Raw genomic sequence first — 18689 nt, 5'->3', positions numbered from 1 at the left:
ACACCCTTATAAGGAATCTATAAAGACTAGTAATCTGAGTTTTAAGTGAGAAATACTTAAACTATTTAATTAAACCTGTCATCCAATATTTTAAAAATCCATTTGCTGTCTTAGGTAGAGATGCTCTTTCTTTTCATTAATTAAGCAAACATATCACTTAAACTACAAAATAGTTATAGTTGCTGATATCCTGTAATACCTAGATGAAATGATTTTTAGGTGTTATGGTTATGATATTTTGCTGTAAATTTTAGGGTATCTAGGACCAAGTATATTTTATTTATTTTTTTAATTAAAACTCAATTAATTAACATATAGTATATTATTAGTTTCAGAGGTAGAGTTTAGTGATTCATCAGTTGCATATAACAGCCAGTGTTTATTACATCAAGTGCCCTCCTTAATGCCCATCACTCAGTTACCCCATTCCCTCCACCCTCCAGGAACCCTCAGTTTGTTTCCTATAGTTAAGAGTCTCTATGGTTTGTCTCCCTCTCTGATTTTATTTTATTTTTCCCTCCCTTTAGGGCCAAGTGTATTTTGGATTTATTTTTGTAATCATTACTTCTGCCAGTTTAAATTACGCTATATAAATATGAGTAAAAATTAATTGCTGTGTAATGACACCAAATTTTTTTAAAAAAGCTGTTGTTACTATATTATTGATTTTAAATAATTAATTTTCTGCCTCTTAAAGGAGATGATCACTAGAGAATTTGATTGCATAGCTGAATGCATGCAAAATAATTATTTAAAAACTTTACCTTGGAAATGTGTATCCCATCTGGCTGATTGGTATTTTTGAAGAAATGAGGTTACATACACCAGGAAAGTTCTAGAAGTCATTATTTATATTGTTAATTAGAATTAAAAAAATCAGTTTTAAAGAACAATATTTGGCACTGTGGAAGACTTGGAAGAAGGAACCCTTCAGTATATGTCCAGGACAAATTAGAATCACTTGTCTTTCTGTAGTTATAGAATATGCACATAAACTATGCTAATACATTTGAAAATATTGACATTTAAATCTAAAGCTCACTTTGATCTCTTATTTCAGAATAATAAATAATGAAAACAAACATTACAATAAATGCATTTTATAATGAATTATTCATATATAGATTACTTAAAGATTTTTGTGATTTAGACAGTGTTTTCCTTTTTGCCATTCCACTTGATTACTTTGATTTTCCTTATTCAGGAAAAACGGCAAATTACTGAAGCTTATTGTAAACATTAAAGATGGTTAGCACGGAATTCAGGTTGTATCTGTTCTGTTTTTATGGTAATCATTTCTGATAAATTACTTAGGACAAAGTTTCTTTCTCAGGTGCAAACGTAGTTTCTGATATAAGTCTCTTGTTATGTCAGGAATTTTGTTTTCCTTTCTGCTTGATAGTCTCAGTTTTCTCAAGAAGATATACATAGAGCAATTAGTAGAGCCCAGAAGAATAGTTGTCCTGTGCTGTCCTAAGTAGTGAGACAGCATACCATTCTGCTGTCTAGGAATCGGGTCCAGAAGGTTTTGTAAGGAGGAGGGAGAGAAAAAGAAAGAGAGAAAATGAGAAAACCAGGGTTGAACCTAGGGTGTATGAGAAAGCTTTTGGGGAATTAGAATTATAGGTGGCCTGGAAACTTAATATATGTATAGAAGTCTAAACTTTTTAACTACATGAAAGACTCAGAAGAAATCAAATGAAAGTTAGAAGCTGCATGTATACTTGGGATACACTGTCCTTTGTTGGATAGGCCTCACAGCATAACTCTAAGGTAATTCTTGGAAGCAGATATTTGTTACATCAGCTTTTAATGAGGAAAATGTATTAAGCTAGTGTTTAATAAGGAGAATGTATTAAGCTACTGTTTATAACCTCTACAAAATATATATGAATATATCTCTGTTAGTATGAAAAAATGAAAGATCGAGCCAGGATTATTAAATGGTTCAAAATTCTATTTATTGTTTCTCTGAATACTTTCTGGGAAGTTGCTGGTTGGTAATCACATTGATGTGTCATTCTTAAAAACTGGTTTAAGTGAAGTCTTGCCATATATATTTTTAAATTTTCAGGGATTTTAAGATTTAAGTTTCCTTACTCACTGACTTAGTTTTTTTTTTTTTTTATTATTTGTAAAGTGTAGTAATAGAATATGAACCTTATCATAGGACTTTAACTTGACCCTGTTTCCCAGATTTTTAAGCCCTAGTTTTTTTGTTTTGTTTTTGGTGGTTATTGTTGTTTAAGAGCTGAATTGACACTTTATTATGCCGTAGAATATTTGGCTAACAGTGTGTGGGTGTTTGTAGTTACTAACCATCAAAGGACAGCAAAAGATAGCCAGATGGCATTGTCATTTTATGGCAAAAGATATGAGAGACCTGTTAGGTCAGACCAAGATTGGGAAATTTATGTAAAAAGGACTGATATACCAATAAATGATTAAGTGCCATTATTAAGTGAATGCAGGAGCATATGTTAGTGCTTCTGATAATAAGCCTTATTCTCAGAATATTGATAATTTTGATTTTTATTTTGCAGGCAGATTTTCAAGGCATAATATTCAGAAGTTTACTACTTTTTACATATGTCCATGTATTTTTGAGAGTTTTAACTTTAGTTTTTTTCCCATTTTTAATTTCCAAATTTTTCATTTTAAGCTAGAGAAACATCTATTGAATTTTCTTTCTTTTCAAATACATAACTGTATATAATTCTTTTATTCCAAAGAGTTATTCATGACATTTTGCTTTAAATGATGTCTTCCCAGTTATATCTGTAACAAGTGAAGTATGCTTTCCATTTTATAGTTACTTTTTTATACAAATATCCCTCTTTTGTTCCTTTTATTTATTTATTTATTTGTATATTTATTTATTTTGGGTGGTGAGGGGCAGAGGGAAAGAGAGAGAGAGAATCTTAAGCAGGTTCCATACTCAGCATGGAGCCTGATATGGGGCTCAATCTCACAACCCTGAGATTGTGACCTGAGCTGAAATCAAGAGTTGGACACTTAACCAACTGAGCCACCCAAGTGCCCCAGTTCCTATTAATTTTAAACTTAAATTTACCAAGAATTAATATGCTAATCAGTTTCCTGAGCAATAATTTTGCTGTTTTTAAAACTTTTACTATTTCTCTAAAATTAAATATTTAAAGCTTTCTATTTTGTTTATGCAGCACATTACTGAATTCTAGTTATATCAGGTGCTTTTCTAAGCATTAAGGATGAAGCAATGAAAAAAAAAAAACCAGACAAAATTCCCTGACCTCATGGACTTCACATTCTGATTGGGGGACACAGACCACAGATAAAAAAGAAAATGGCATGCAAAAGGTTCCAGCAGTACCATGAGTGTCTCCTGGTGCCTGCTGGAACTCCTAGGCAAGGGACTGACAGGCTGCACTGTCTGCTCTTCCCCAGGCATGCAGGAGGGGTGGTGGGGCTAGGCCCAAACACACCAGATTATCCTTTAGGAAAGGGCCCATCCATGACCCAGCAATTGGACCAGTAGGTATTTACCCCAAAGATACAGACGTAGTGAAAAGAAGGGGCACATGCACCCCAATGTTCATAGCAGCAATGTCCACAATAGCCAAACTGTGGAAGGAGCCGAGATGTCCTTCAACAGACTAATGGACAAAGAAGATGTAGTTCATATATACAATGGAATATTACTCAGCCATCAGAAAGGATGAATACCCACCATTTGCATCAACATGGATGGAACTGGAGAAGATTATGCTAAGTGAAATAAATCAAGCAGAGAAAGACAATTATCATATGGCTTCATATGTGGAACATAAGGAATAGCGTGGAGGACCGCAGGGGAAGGGAAGGAAAACTGAATGGGAAGAAATCGGAGATGGAGACAAACTATGAGAGACTCTGGACTCCGGGAACCAAACTGAGGGTTACAGAAGGGGGGTGGGGGTGGAGGGATGGGATAACCAGGTGATGGGTATTAAGGAGGGCACGTGTGGTGATGAGCACTGGGTGTTATATGCAACTAATGAATCGTTGAACGCTACATCAAAAACTAATGATGTACTGTGTGCTGGCTGATTGAACATAATAATAAAGAAAAAGCAAAAAAAGGAAAAAAAATAGAAAGGGCCCATCCAACTGCTGAGGAGCAGAGCAGCTGCAGAGGACCCCCAACTGAACACGTAACAATGTGGGCTTTTGCAGTCGTAAGAGTGGCTGCTATTGGAGAAAAATATCTGGGAACTGGACACCACCTGTGCTGATAGCACTTGGAGACCTTCTGAGAAGTCAAGATTATAAACACTTTCTTATACTGGAGGTTCTGGAGCCATTGGTCCCGGCCAGCCCTTGTCAGCAATTGAGAGAGCTCCGCCAGGGGTCATCCAGGGGACAAATCTATTTGACTTTCTTCAGGCTGCCCCCTGGACCCAGGAGTTGAATCAGACATGAAGCTTTCCACCAGTGACATAAATGAATAGGCCTAAACATATAAAAAATTAGAAGAAAGAGTTGTTTGTTGACCTCCTTCACCTGCTTTCTGAGATTGGATGTGTAATCTACCTCTGGGATGAACCAAATTGTCTTTTTCCCAGAGTAATACTCAGGAGTCACTATTCTGCCATTGTGGGAAGCTTTCAGGGGCAGAGGAGGATGGCTGTAAAATCACCCAGTAAAAGTTAGCACATTTCTACCATCCAGGTTGTCTAAGAAGCATCAGGTGTGGTTACGGTGAGTGAACCCAACCATCACCTTGTTGGCGAACTTTTGCCAGACCCAGGGGAACAACTGCGTCTACTCAGAGAAGCCTCTTGGGCTTTGGTAGCTCCAGGGGCAGTCTTCTCCAGGGGTACTGCTCATCCCATTCTCCCAGATTAATGACTACCAGGGTTTCTCTGCTATTACTTTCCTTCATATTATGTTCCAGCAAATCTCTTCGGTCCATTCTGGATTTTTGTATCAATCCATCAGTTATATTTCATTGCTTGTTTTCAAGCCTCATGTTTTATTCAGTAAGTGTTCATGTAAACAAGTAACATAGAATAATAATAGGGTTCTAATGGACATATTGGCTGAGTCTGGAAAGGCTTTAGAGAAGAGGGAGCATTTGAGGTCAGACTTGAAAGGTGGAAAAGCAAGGAAAACATTTTTGTCCATGGTGTCATGAAAGAATAAAAGACTGTTCTGTGTTCAGGCAATGGTGAAAATTTTTGTGTAGCTAGGAGTATAATAAGAATAGTAGGATAGGGGAAGGGAGGGAAAAATGAAACAAGACGAAACCAGAGAGGGAGACAAACCATAAGAGACTCTTAATCTCAGGAAACAAACTGAGGGTTGCTGGAGTGGAGGGGGGTGAGATGGATGGGGTGGGTGGGTGATGGACACTGGGGAGGGTATATGCTATGGTGAGCACTGTGAATTGTGTAAGAGTGATGAATCACAGCCTGTACCTCTGAAACAAATAATACATTATATCTTAAAAAAAAAAAATAGTAGGAGATGGGGCACCTGGGTGGCTCAGTCGGTTAAGCATCTGCCTTCGGCTCAGATCATGATCCCAGAGTCCTGGGGTCTAGCCCTGTGTTGGGCTCCCTGCTCAGTAGGGAGTCTGCTTCTCCCTCTGCCGCTCCCCCTGCTTGTGCTCTCTCTCTCTCAAATAAATAAAATCTTAAAAAAAAGCATCAACATTAAGAAAATAGTAGGAGATAATTTGGGAGAGGAGTGTTGGAACAGGTGCCTCAATCATATATAAGGCTTTTTTTTTAAATCTATTTTATAGGGGAGGCACAGCAGGTCATAGGTGACCTAGCATTACCTAATTTCAAAACTAACAATATGAATGACACAGATCTGAAAATATTATAGTATTCAAATATTTAAAGGTGAGGAAACTGAGGTATTGAGCGATGATATGATCTCACAGTTGAATGGCCGTGTTTAGATAATACCAGATCTTCTGATTTTTTATTCCATGTATCTGTTGGGTCTTATGTGTGTATATGTATATAGGTTTGGTTTTTATTCCCTTCAAATTATTGTGTTTTTCTTTTCTCCATAGGAGTTGGCTTTTACCCTGGAAGAGAGACAACAGTTGAATATTCATGGATTGTTGCCACCTTGCTTCATCAGTCAGGATATCCAGGTTCTTAGAGTAATTAAAAATTTTGAGCGTCTGACCTCTGACTTTGACAGGTAATACATTCCTGAAGATGATTTTTATATTTCTCTTAGGCAGTTGTCTGGTTTATTTTTTATTGGTTGAGAAAGTTAAAATATCTAGTGACTTGGAAAGAGTAGTCAAGTTTGAGACGAACTTACGTATAAATACAATGATGTTTTTAAAAATATTTTTTTAAAAACTATTTGAGAAAGAGCATGAGAGAGTGTGGGAAAGAGTGAGCATGAGCGGGGGTGGGGAGAGAGGGAGAAGCAGGCTCCCTGTTGAGCAGAGAGCCCGATGTGGGATTCGATCCCAGGACTTCAGGATCATGACCTGAGCCGAAGGCAGATGCTCAACCAACTGAGCCACCCAGGTACCCCCTTTTTAAAGATTTTATTTATTTGAGAGACAGAGAGAGACAGACCACAAGCAGCGGAGAGAGGGAGGGGGAGTGAGAGAGGGAGAAGCAGACTCCTCTCTGAGCAGGGAGCCCGATGTGGGGCTCGATCCCAGGACCCTGGGATCATGACCTGAGCCAAAGGCTGACACTTAACTGACTGAGCCACCCAGGCGCCCCATAAATACAATGATGTTTTAAAAAAAATTTTACCCTTGGTAGGAGCATTGGAATAATATAAAATTCTCCTTTCTAAATATATCCTCAAAGAGACTGCTTTTCTCTTGTGATGAGATGGTTGCTGTGAAGGTGACTTATCAGGAAATGCCCTTTAAGACAGAGTAAAACAGGACATAATGGCTTTCAGTCAGACTTGAAGTTCATTGTAGATAAAAGCACACTTTTTCAACATCCAGGCTTGGTTCTAACACTACTGCAAACTTGGGTCACTTACTTTTAGAATTCGCTTCCATGTTTGCACAAAGATGAAGGTAATATTGTTCCCTACCTTTGGAATTGGGTAGCCTTCAGTTGAAATTCGGGCTGTGGTTCACTAGGGGCCTTAAGCAAACTATTGCAACCATTGCCATGACCACTGTGTCTGTCTTGCCCCGTACTTGCGGCTGGGCCCTTTCTTACTAAGGCACTGCAACTCTCTAAACCTGAGGTTTTTTTATTTGTGGGTTGAAAGAAATAATAGTTATTTGAAAATATTATTGCAAAGGTTGGAAGAGGTAGCAAACCAGTACCTAGTATTTGTATTAGTCAGGTTCTCCAGAGAAAAAGAACCAAAACATACACATATCCTGCTGGTTCTATAGAGAGAGGCTGACTGACTGATTGACTGACTGATTGATTGATTTATTGATTGATTTTTAAGGAATTGGCTCACATCATTATGGAGCCTAGGTAAGTCCTAAATCTGCAGGCTGGAAACCAAGGGAAGAATTGCAGTTCCAATCCAAAGGCAGTCTGTTGGCAGAATTCTTTTTTGCTGGGGGGTTGAAGATTAGTAATAATTATGGAGTAGATGGGGCACCTGGGTGGCTCACTCAGTTGAGCAGCCGACTTTTGGTTTCAGCTCAGGTCATGATCTCAGGGTCATGGGATCGAGCCCCGTGTTGGGCTCCACGCTCAGCAGGGTGGCTGCTTGAGGATTCTCTCCCTCTGCCCCTCCCTGACTTGTGCTGTCTCTTTCTCTCTCTCTCTCTCTAAGATGAATAAACAAATCTTTAAATAATAATAATTAGAATAATAATAATAATGGAGTAGCAGTCCAACTTCCCTTTGGTAGTCAGGATCAATCACCCCATCTAGCACAGTAACTCTTTTCTTTGCTTATTGATTCAAAGGCGTATGGTGGCCAAAGTGGCTAGCAGCAGTATTAACCTCCAGTTCAATGGAGTCATTGTCTCCTGGTAGAAACATTCCTCCCTTTGGAACTAAGACTTCTAGGCCAGTAGAGCAATAAGTTCATGGGGTCAGGAAGCTGAAATTTTGCTAGTGGGTCACTGGGGGTCATAGTGAGTGGTGCCGCACACTTCCGTTTCCATCCCTTGATTCTTTGACCTGTGAATCCTGGCTAGGGAGCAATAGCACCATATAGTGACACTGATTCAGAGCATATATAGCATCCTGGAGAACATTGCCCCAGCTTTGCAGGTTGCCACCTACCTGGTGCTGTAACTGAGTCTTCAGAAGGCCATTCTGCCATTCTATCAAGGCAGCTGCTTCAGGATGGTGGGAAACATGGTGAATTCCATGAATATGGGCCCATTGCCACACTTCATTTACTCTCATTGGAAGTGAGTTCTTTGATTAATAGCAGTATTGTGTGGAATACTGTAATGGTGTTTAAGGCACTCTGTAAATCTTTGGGTATAGCTTTGGCAGAAGTATTGTGTGTAGGGGAAACAAATCTGTATCCAGAATATTTATTCTAGTAAGAACTAACACCACACCTTCTATGATGGAAGCAGTCCAGTGTAATTAGCCTGCCACCAGCTAGCTTGCTGATCACCCCCTAGAATGGCGCCATATCAGCTCTTTAGCATTGGTCTCTTCTCGCAGATGGGGTATTCAGCAGTGTCTCTAGCCAGGTTGGCTTTGGTGAGTGGAAGTCCATGTTGCTGAGCCCATGGATAACCTCCATCCCTGCCATGGCTACTTTTCATGAACCCATGAGTGAGGATGAGGACAGCTGGGGAAAGAGGCTGGCCTGTTTGCCTAATGTATATGTTTGCTGCTTCTTAAACTCCTTTATAATCCCTTTCATTTGTTCATAAGTCTTTCCTTCAGACTCTAATGTTTTTACTTTATATTCTTTTTCTGGGCCATTTACCTCTGCCTCGTAAGAGCTGGTCACATTCATGTTTTTACCACAGTCTATTCCTCAAATATTTATTGAGCATCAACTGAGTGTCAGGTGTTCTTTGAGATATTGGGATTATCGACGATGATCTCTGCCCTCAGGGAACTTAGGTAAATTATTTTTTAAAATTATTAGATACTAAATAGTAAAATAATAAATTAATATGCTAGAAATTGACGGGTGCTGATGAAAAAAAGTAGGGTAGGAGGAGCTGAGAATGCTGGGGGTTAGGATGGTCAGTTTGTGTAGTTATTATTGTTATATCAGTCGGGATAGACTTCATTGAGAAGGTGATTCATGAGCGAGTTATCAAAGGCAGTGAGGTAATTAACTACATGAGGAAATCTGAGGAATAGTGTTCTTCAGCCAGTATGTTCAAGGGTCAGCAGAGACCTGTGTCTGCAGCAGAATGAGCTAGGGGAAAATGGTAGGTTGGGAGGGGAAGTTAGCAAGTTAGTGGAGGACAGATTGTGAGTGGCTTTGAAGGCCACTAAAGGACTTTGGTCTTATTCTGGGTGAGATGGGAGCCAGTCAGGGTTTTGAACAGATCAGCATGATCTGACCTATATTTCAAAAAGACTGTCTGCAATGTTGAGAATAGAATATAGGCTGGAAGAATATTTAGGAGACTATCACAATTCAGGTAAGAGATTAGACCCAGGATGGTAGTAATGAAGGTGTATAGATTTTGGATATATGTTAAAGGTAAAGCCAACCTAATTTCCTAACATATTAGATATGGGTGTTAGAGAGCTTTCAGAGAAGAGGAGGAAGCAACAAAGAAACAGGAAAGGAATGACCAGTGAGACAGGAAAACCAAGAAAAATATGATGGCCTGGAAAAAGAGGGTATTGAGCTCTAAGGAAGGGCACCTGTGTCAGATGTTTTCGCAGGTAAAATAAGATGAGGTCTGAGAATTGATTATTGATTTAGCAATGATGATTTCCACATTACTAAATCAGTTTTAGCATGCCTGAAAGTCATCATCTTCCCAGATGTTACAGGGTTTGCTATAACCCATCTATTTGCCAAACATTAGAATCCTTGGATCTCTGACTCCAAATTCCGTGCATTTTCAACTATTCCAGGGAATGGAAATCAACTTAAAAATGCTGGTAAGATTAAGTACAATTTTGCAAGACTATTTTAAGTACTGAGCAGTTTGGGTTTTATTCTATGAATTATCGAAGGTTACAGGTAACATGATAAGGTTGATGTTTAGAAAGAGAACTCTGGGTTAGAAATGCCTCTAGAAGGAAAAAGGCCATTTGATACAAACAATAAGTCTCTTGAACTTGCCTACCTTAGTAATTTTTAGGGTTGGTGCTAAATTCCTTATTTTCTACTTGTCATTTCCCTTCGTTATTCAGTACTACAAGTTACAGGATGAAGTCTATTTACTTAGTTAAGTTAATGTTTAAATTATATCTATAGTGGTATTTTTATTTTAAAAAAGGGATAAAGTCTTTCCAGGTATTAAATAAAACTGTGCTGTTTCAGCAATGATTTTAACGTTTGAACGACAACTGCTCAGGTTTATGGTTCATTCTTTGAGGTGTTTAAGAATATTTCTAAAGTCTTTTTTGATCAGATGTCTTCTACGTGACATAAAAAATACTTTGTTGAAAAACGTTTATATTTCTAAGCAGCTGTTTCATAACTTGTTGGAATATAGATCTCATTATGTCCAATTTCCACAGGTATCTTCTCTTAATGGATCTTCAAGACAGAAACGAAAAGCTCTTTTATAGTGTGCTAATGTCTGACATTGAGAAATTCATGCCTATTGTTTACACTCCCACTGTGGGTCTGGCTTGCCAGCAATATAGTTTAGCATTTCGGAAGCCAAGGTATGTAAACTTTGATTTTAAATACCCTTGTGTATTTATTTTTTTGTAAAGTTTTTGCAGTTATTAAAAAAATTGTTGAATGGTATTTAAGTTTGGAAAAACCTAAATCAAATCTCATTTAAAAGAACTTCAGATATAAATTATGTAAACACTAAAAAATATATTTTCTTTCTAGATTTAAGATCATGGAAAAGTATTACAAACCTATTTAGGTTTCCTTTTATAGACAGTAAGTGAGCTTGTGTTTTGTTTGGAAAGAAAGTAATTAATCATAATTAAGCTTTTCTTTGAGATGTTAATTAACACTATTATGTATACATTTTAGAAGTTAAAGCAAGGATTCCAAATTTTTCTGAAAATGAATATATTTTCTAAATTAAGAGTTGGCATTAAAGTAGCTTTTTTGTTGATTTTCCTTAAGCGAAATAGTAGTAGCCTTTAAAGATGTGTAAAATATAGAATACAGTTTTTCTAAATCCATAGCTTTACTTTATTAATTACATTACTTTAAATACTTTTGAAACAGGGAATAATTGAAATAAATATTAATACTTTTCACAGCAACAAGAAAAGCTCAAGTTGAGTATATTTACATTACAGTTCTGAATTTAAAGATAAAAAAAATGTTTATAAATTTATACTGCAAATATAAAAGCCTATTAAAAGTACTTAGTTTTCAAAGTAAGAGTATTTGAAAAGAGTATTTGAGAAGAGTATTTCAAAGGTAATATTTGAAAGTTAGATTGAATATGTGGATTTCCTATAGATATATTGATATATTGGTAATATTTAGCACATTTGTGCCACATTACTCTGTATAAACAAAAGAATTATCCGCATCATCCCTCTTATAAAGAAAATAATTAGATAAATATCTGTAGGTGGTGTCTTAATAACATTAAAAGCACGTATCTATATTGCATTTATAAAACAGTTTTATTAACAGTGAATAAATATTTTATTCATAGAGCAAGAGTTACAATTTAGTTGGTAATTGTATTGTGAAGATAATTTTGGGGAGCATAGTATATTTATTTGTTAATCATACAAATAATACATATTCATTATTGAAAAAATGAGAAAATACGAATATACAGAAGGGAGAAATGCTTTAAGAATACCTAATGTCATCATACCAGAAAACCCGTAAATACAAATACATACTGTTTCCTTATACAAGGGATCATACTATATAAGCTCTTCCTTCCCTGTCTTCTCTGAGTGACATCATGAACATCTCCATGTTTATAAAGTATATTTCTACATAAAGAATCTTAGTAAAAAGGATGAGTGTATAACACTTGGCTGTTTTAAAATGTAATTTAAGCATATTTTTTGAAATTCTAATTTTTTGTGAGATCCTGAGAAATGCTAACAACTATAGATGTAGAAGAGTGTAGCTCAAAGTATTTGGGTTGACATAGATGTCTTAATAGCAGCAATTATTTTTTGAACATTTACTATGCACTAGATGATTTTTTAAGGGCTTAGGGTACATGTAAAATCTAAGAGCAGAAGAGATAGGGAGATAAATAATTGTCTAGAATGTTTGAGGGTAAAAAGTGTTAGAAAGAAAAACTAGAGCAGGAAAGAGCGATTTGGAGAGTCAATTTCTTTGTGGGGGGCAGTTGCAATTTTAAATAAAGTGGGCAGAAAATGCTAGTACAGGAGTGAGGGGGTGGTCAGGTAGATACAAAAGGAACCATGTGCAAGGCAGGAGGACTGGTCAGTGCCAAGGCCCTAAAGGGGAACATGCCTGGGGATGAGAAGCAACATAGAAGCCAGTGTGCTGGCAGTGTGAGAGAGGGGAGAGGAGTGGGGGAGGTCACTGATGGAAAATAAATGAGAAGGTACAGAACCTGGAGTTTCTTGTAGGTTAGAGAACATTGGCTTTTACTATTAGTTAAATGGATAGAAGAATAAGATAGCTAGTTAGCCGGCTAGTGCAGTAAACCCAGTGAGAGAGGATGGTGTTTCAGATTAGGGCAGCATTGTAATTAGGGATAATGGAATTATTCTGGATAAATAAAAAAAATCATGAGGATTTCCTGTTGGATTGGAGGCTCCCTGGAGCAGTGGTTAGAAGTATGGCCTCTGGAGTAGATTGCCTGTTTTCATGTACTTCATTTTGCTACTTGTTTGAGTCTTTAATAAATTATTGACCGTTTTTATGCTTCAGTTTCCTCTGTAACATGGGATTAAACTACAGCCCACCATCCTTTATCTACATATTTAAAATTTAAATATTAAAATTCTCCTTTGGGACAAACTTGATCTGTCTGAACCCATTTGGTGGCAAGTGGAACTGAATTTATATACAGATATTTATAGTATTTATCTGACTCAGTGTCATCTGTTTTTCTTTAAAAGTGTTAATGTATTTGATTACATGGGGATTTGTAAAAACTAAATTGATACATAAAGGGAAAGGGAAGAGGTAGCATAGCATTTGTAGCAAAATGCTCACAAATGTTGAATGTAGGTGGAGATATTCATCTTATTCGTTCAGCTTTTCCACAGTATTTGAAATTTAGGTAAAGAAATGCTTTACTGACAGAAAAAGTAAAGTTCCTAAAATTATTTCTATATGATTTCTTTATGGCAGTTTTTTTGTCATGTTGATTTTTAATGTGTATATCATGCTAGACTTCTGATGATTTTGAAATTATTTAATGGAATAATTCTCCTGGCTTCTCCCATGACTATAAAAAAAGGAACCTATTTAAAAATGTGTTATGTGGCATATATATTTAGACATTGTATTTAATTGGAAAGGAAATTGAGATTCTGTTTGAATAATGATGGATCTTCAGACCTTAGTTAGCATGTACACTATTTTTTAAAGCCAAAATTGGCAGATGTCTATTAAATCTTTCCTACTGCAACAGCAAGTATTCTAAGACATTCAGAAAATGAACAGGAGGATTATACCCCTTGTTACATTTACTTTGTGTATTTGATGATAGCAATTAGGAACATAATAAGCGAAAATTAGGGGATAATAGTCCAAGTACTGAGCTTAATACAGTTGCAAAGAGATATATCTTTGTGGGTGTGTGTGTATGTGTGTTTATTTTTATTTTTTTTTATTAACACATAATGTATTATTTGTTTCAGGGGTACAGGTCTGTGATTCATCAGTCTTACACAATTCACAGTGCTCACCATAGCACATACCCTCCCCAGTGTCCATCACCCAGCCACCCATCCCTCTCACCCCCCTCCACTCCAGCAACCCTCAGTTTGTTTTCTGAGATTACGAGTCTCTTATGGTTTGTCTCCCTCTCTGGTTTCATCTTGTTTCATTTTTCCCTCCCTTCCACTATGATTCTCTGTCTTGTTTCTCAAATTCCTCAGATCAGTGAGATCATATGATAATTGTCTTCCTCTGATTGACTTATTTCGCTAAGCATAATACCCTCTAGTTCCATCCACGTCTTTGCAAATGGCAAGATTTCAATTTTTTGATGGCTGCATAATATTCCATTGTATGTATATATATATATATATATATATATATATATACCACATCTTCTTTATCCATTCATCTGTCGATGGACATCTTGGCTCTTTCCACAGTTTTGCTATTGTGGACATTGCTGCTGTAAACATTGGGGTGCATGTGCCTCTTTGGATCACTACATTTGTATCTTCGGGGTAAATACCCAGTAGTGCAATTGCTGGGTGTAGGATAGCTCTATTTTCAACTTTTTGAGGAACCTCCATACTGTTTTCCAGAGTGGCTGCACCAGCTTGCATTCCCACCAACAGTGTAGGAGGGTTCCCCTTTCTCCACATCCTCGCCAACATCTGTCATTTCCTGACTTGTTAATTTTAGCCATTCAGACTAAATGGTATGAGGTGGTATCACATTGAGTTTTGATTTGTATTTCCCTAATGCCAAGTGATGCTGAGCACTTTCTGTTGGCCTTTTGGATGTGTTCTTTGCAGAAATGTCTGTTCATGTCTTCTGCCTATTTCTTGATTGGATTATTTGTTCTTTGGGTGTTGAGTTTGATAAGTTCTTTATAGATGTTGGATACTAGCCCTTTATCTGATATGTCATTTGCAAATATCTTCTCCCATTCTATCGGTTGTCTTTTGGTTTTGTTGACTGTATCCTTTGCTGTGTAAAAGCTTTTTATCTTGATGAAGCCCCAATAGTTCATTTTTGCCCTTGCTTCCCTTGCCTTTGGCGCTGTTTCTAGGAAGAAGTTGCTGCGGCTGAGGTCAAAGAGGTTGCTGCCTGTGTTCTTCTCAAGGATTTTGATGGGTTTCTATCTCACATTTGGGTCTTTCATCCATTTTGAGTCTATTTTTGTGTGTGGTGTAAGGAAATGGTCCAGTTTCATTCTTCTGCATGTGGCTGTCCAATTTTCCCAACACCATTTGTTGAAGAGACTGTCTTTTTTCTTTGGACATTCTTTCCTGCTTTGTCAAAGATTAGTTGACCATAGAGTTGAGGGTCCATTTCTGGGCTCTCTATTCTGTTCCATTGATCTATGTGTCTGTTTTTGTGCCAGTACCATGCTGTCTTGATGATGACAGCTTTGTAATAGAGCTTGAAGTCCGGAATTGTGATGCCAACAGCTTTACTTTTCTTTTTCAACATTCCTCTGGCTATGCGGGGTCTTTTCTGGTTCCATACAAATTTTAGGATTATTTGTTCCATTTCTTTGAAAAAGGTTGATGGTATTTTGATAGGGATTGCATTAAAAATGTGTAGATTGCTCTAGGTATTATAGACATTTTCACAATATTTGTTCTTCCAATCCATGAGCATGAAACGTTTTTCCATTTCTTTGTGTCTTCCTCAGTTTCTTTTTTTTTTTTTTTATATTTTATTTATTTATTTGACAGAGAGAGACACAGCGAGAGAAGGAACACAGCAGGGGGAGTGGGAGAGGGAGAAGCAGGCTTTCCGCGGAGCAGGGAGCCCATGCGGGGCTCGATCCCAGGACCCTGGGATCACGACCCGAGCTGAAGGCAGACGCTTAAGGACTGAGCCACCCAGGCGCCCCTCTCAGTTTCTTTCAGGAGTATTTTATAGTTTTCTGAGTACAGTTTCTTTGTTTCTTTGGTTAGATTTATTCCTAGGTATCTTATGGTTTGGGGTGCAATTGTAAATGGGATTGACTCCTTAATTTCTATTTCTTCTGTCTTGTTGTTAGTGTATAGGAATGCCACTGATTTCTGTGCATTGATTTTATATCCTGCCACTTTACTGAATTCCTGTATGAGTTCTAGCAGTTTTGGGGTGGAGTCTTTTGGGTTTTCCACATAAAGTATCATATATCAGGGTGAGAGTTTGACTTCTTTCTGATTCGGATGCCTTTTATTTCTTTTTTTGTCTGATTGCTGAGGCTAGGACTTCTAATACGATGTTGAACAGCAGTGGTGATAGTGGACATCCCCACTGAGAATGATACTTGCTGTGGGTTTTTCATAGATGGCTTTTATGATATTGAGGTATGTACCCTCTATCCCTACACTGTGAAGAGTTTTAATCAAGAAAGGATGCTGTACTTTGTCAAATGCTTTTTCTGCATCTATTGAGAGGATCATATGGTTCTTGTTCTTTCTTTTATTAATGTATCACATTGATTGATTTGCAAATGTTGAACCAACCTTGCAGCCCAGGAATAAATCCCACTTGGTTGTGGTGAATAATCCTTTCAAGGTACTGTTGGATCCTGTTGGCTAGTATTTTGGTGAGAATTTTTGCATCCATGTTCATCAGGGTTATTGGTCTGTAATTCTCTTTTTTGATGGGTTCTTTGTCTGGTTTTGGGATCAAGGTAATGCTGGCCTCATAAAATGAGTTTGGAAGTTTTCCTTCCATTTCTATTTTTTGGAACAGTTTCAGAAGAATAGGTATTAATTCTTCTTGAAATGTTTGGTAGAATTCCCCTGGGAAACCATCTGGCCCTGGGCTCTTGTTTGCTGGGAGATTTTTGATCACTGCTTCAATTTCCTTACTGGTTATGGGTCTGTTCAGGTTTTCTATTTCTTCCTGGTTCAGTTTTGGTAGTTTATACATTTCTAGGAATGCATCCATTTCTTCCCGATTATCTAATTTGCTGGCATAGAGTTGTTCATAATATGTTCTTATAATTGTTTGTATTTATTTGGTGTTGGTTGTGATCTCTCCTCTTTCATTCATGATTTTATTTATTTGGGTCCTTTCTCTTTTCTTTTTGGTAAGTCTGTTCAGGGGTTTATCAATCTTATTAATTCTTTCACAGAACCAGCTCCTAGTTTTGTTGCTCTGTTCTACTGTTCTTTTGGTTTCTATTTCATTGATTTCTGCTCAGATCTTTATTATTTCTCTCTCCTGCTGGGTTTAGGCTTTATTTGCTGTTCTTTCTCCAGCTCCTTTAGGTGTAGGGTTAGGTTATGTATTTGAGACCTTTCTTGTTTCTTGAGAAAGGCTTGTATTGCTATATACTTTCCTCTCAGGACTGCCTTTGCTGCATCCCAAAGATTTTGTACAGTTGTGTTTTCATTTTCATTTGTTTCCATGAATTTTTTAAATACTTCTTTAATTTCCTGGTTGACCCATTCATTCTTCAGTAGGATGCTCTTTAGCCTCCATGTATTTGAGTTCTTTCCAGCTTTCCTCTTGTATTTGAGTTCTAGTTTCAGAGCATTGTGGTCCAAAAATATGCAGGGAATGATCCCAATCTTTTGGTACCAGTTGAGACCTGATTTGTGACCCAGGATGTGATCTATTCTGGAGAATGTTCCATGGGCATTAGAGAAGAATGTGTATTCTGTTGCTTTGGGATGGAATGTTCTGAATATATCTGTGAAGTCCCATCTGGCCAGTGTATCATTTAAAGCCTTTATTTCCTTGTTGATCTTTTGCTTAGATGATCTGTCCATTTCAGTGAGGGTAGTGTTAAAGTCCCCTACTATTATTGTATTGTTGTCGATGTGTTTCTTTGCTTTTGTTATTAATTGGCCTATATAATTGGCTGCTCCCATGTTAGTGGCATAAATATTTACAATTGTTAGATCTTCTTGTTGGATAGACCCTTTAAGTAGGATATAGTGTTCTTCCTCATCTCTTATTACAGTCTTTGGTTTAAAATCTAATTTTTCTGATATAAGGATTGCCACCTCAGCTTTCTTTTGGTGTCCATTAGCATGGTAAATGGTTTTCCCCTCACTTTCAATCTGGGGGTGTCTTTGGGTCTAAAATGAGTCTCTTGCAGACAGCATATTGATGGATCTTGTTTTATTCATCCAATCTGATACCCTGTGTCTTTTGATTGGGGCATTCAGCCCTTTTACAGTCAGGGTAACTATTGAAAGATATGAATTTAGTGCCATTGTATTGCCTGTAAGGTGACTGTTACTGTATATTGTCTGTGTTCCTTTCTGGTCTATATTACTTTTAGGCTCTCTCTTTGCTTATAGGACCCCTTTCAATATTACTTGTAGAAGCCATGAATTCTGTGTATTCTCCTAGCGCTGGAGTTTTGCAGTTTTCATTGCTCGTTACACTTGGTCTTGACTGGATGTTCTTGCTGATCTTCTGGGGGACAGGACTGTTGCAGTGATTCTCAGATGTCTTTGCCTGAGGCAGAATTGCCCTACCCTTGCCGGGGCCAGGCTAAGTAATTTGCTCCGGTTTGCTCTCGGTAGCTTTTGTTCCCTGTAAGCTTTCCGTATAGCTTTGGAGGACGAGAGTGAAAATGGCGGCCTCCCAGTCTCTGGCCCCAGAGGAACCCAGAATGGGGGCCCCGCTCCTCAGTGAGCCCCCAGAGAACAGCAGTCAATCACTCCTATCTCCCTGGTCTCTGGCTGCACTCCATGCTCACCCGGCCTGTGACTGAGTGTTTCTGTCTCTGGTGCACGACCCCATGTGGAGTCTCCAAACCCAGCAGATTCCTGCAGTGCGCTCCCGCGCTGCTCCTC

The 18689-nt window shown here is 37.7% G+C and overlaps 1 protein-coding gene across 1 annotated transcript in view; it reads left to right on the top strand.

Moving 5' to 3' along the window:
* The window catches only part of ME1 (malic enzyme 1), a 201644-nt gene that overhangs the window by 21883 nt on the left and 161072 nt on the right, over nucleotides 1-18689 (top strand). The window contains exons 2-3 of the mRNA XM_034991102.1: nucleotides 6047-6180; nucleotides 10617-10766. Of these exons, the coding sequence (XP_034846993.1) occupies nucleotides 6047-6180; nucleotides 10617-10766 (284 nt within the window). The remainder of the gene's footprint in view (nucleotides 1-6046; nucleotides 6181-10616; nucleotides 10767-18689) is intronic.

This window comes from Mirounga leonina, unplaced genomic scaffold (genome assembly GCF_011800145.1).
Source record: "Mirounga leonina isolate KUSES-001 unplaced genomic scaffold, KU_Mleo_1.0 Mir_53, whole genome shotgun sequence".
Classification (NCBI taxonomy): Eukaryota; Metazoa; Chordata; class Mammalia; order Carnivora; family Phocidae; genus Mirounga; species Mirounga leonina.
This window is presented reverse-complemented; position numbering and strand designations above follow the sequence as displayed.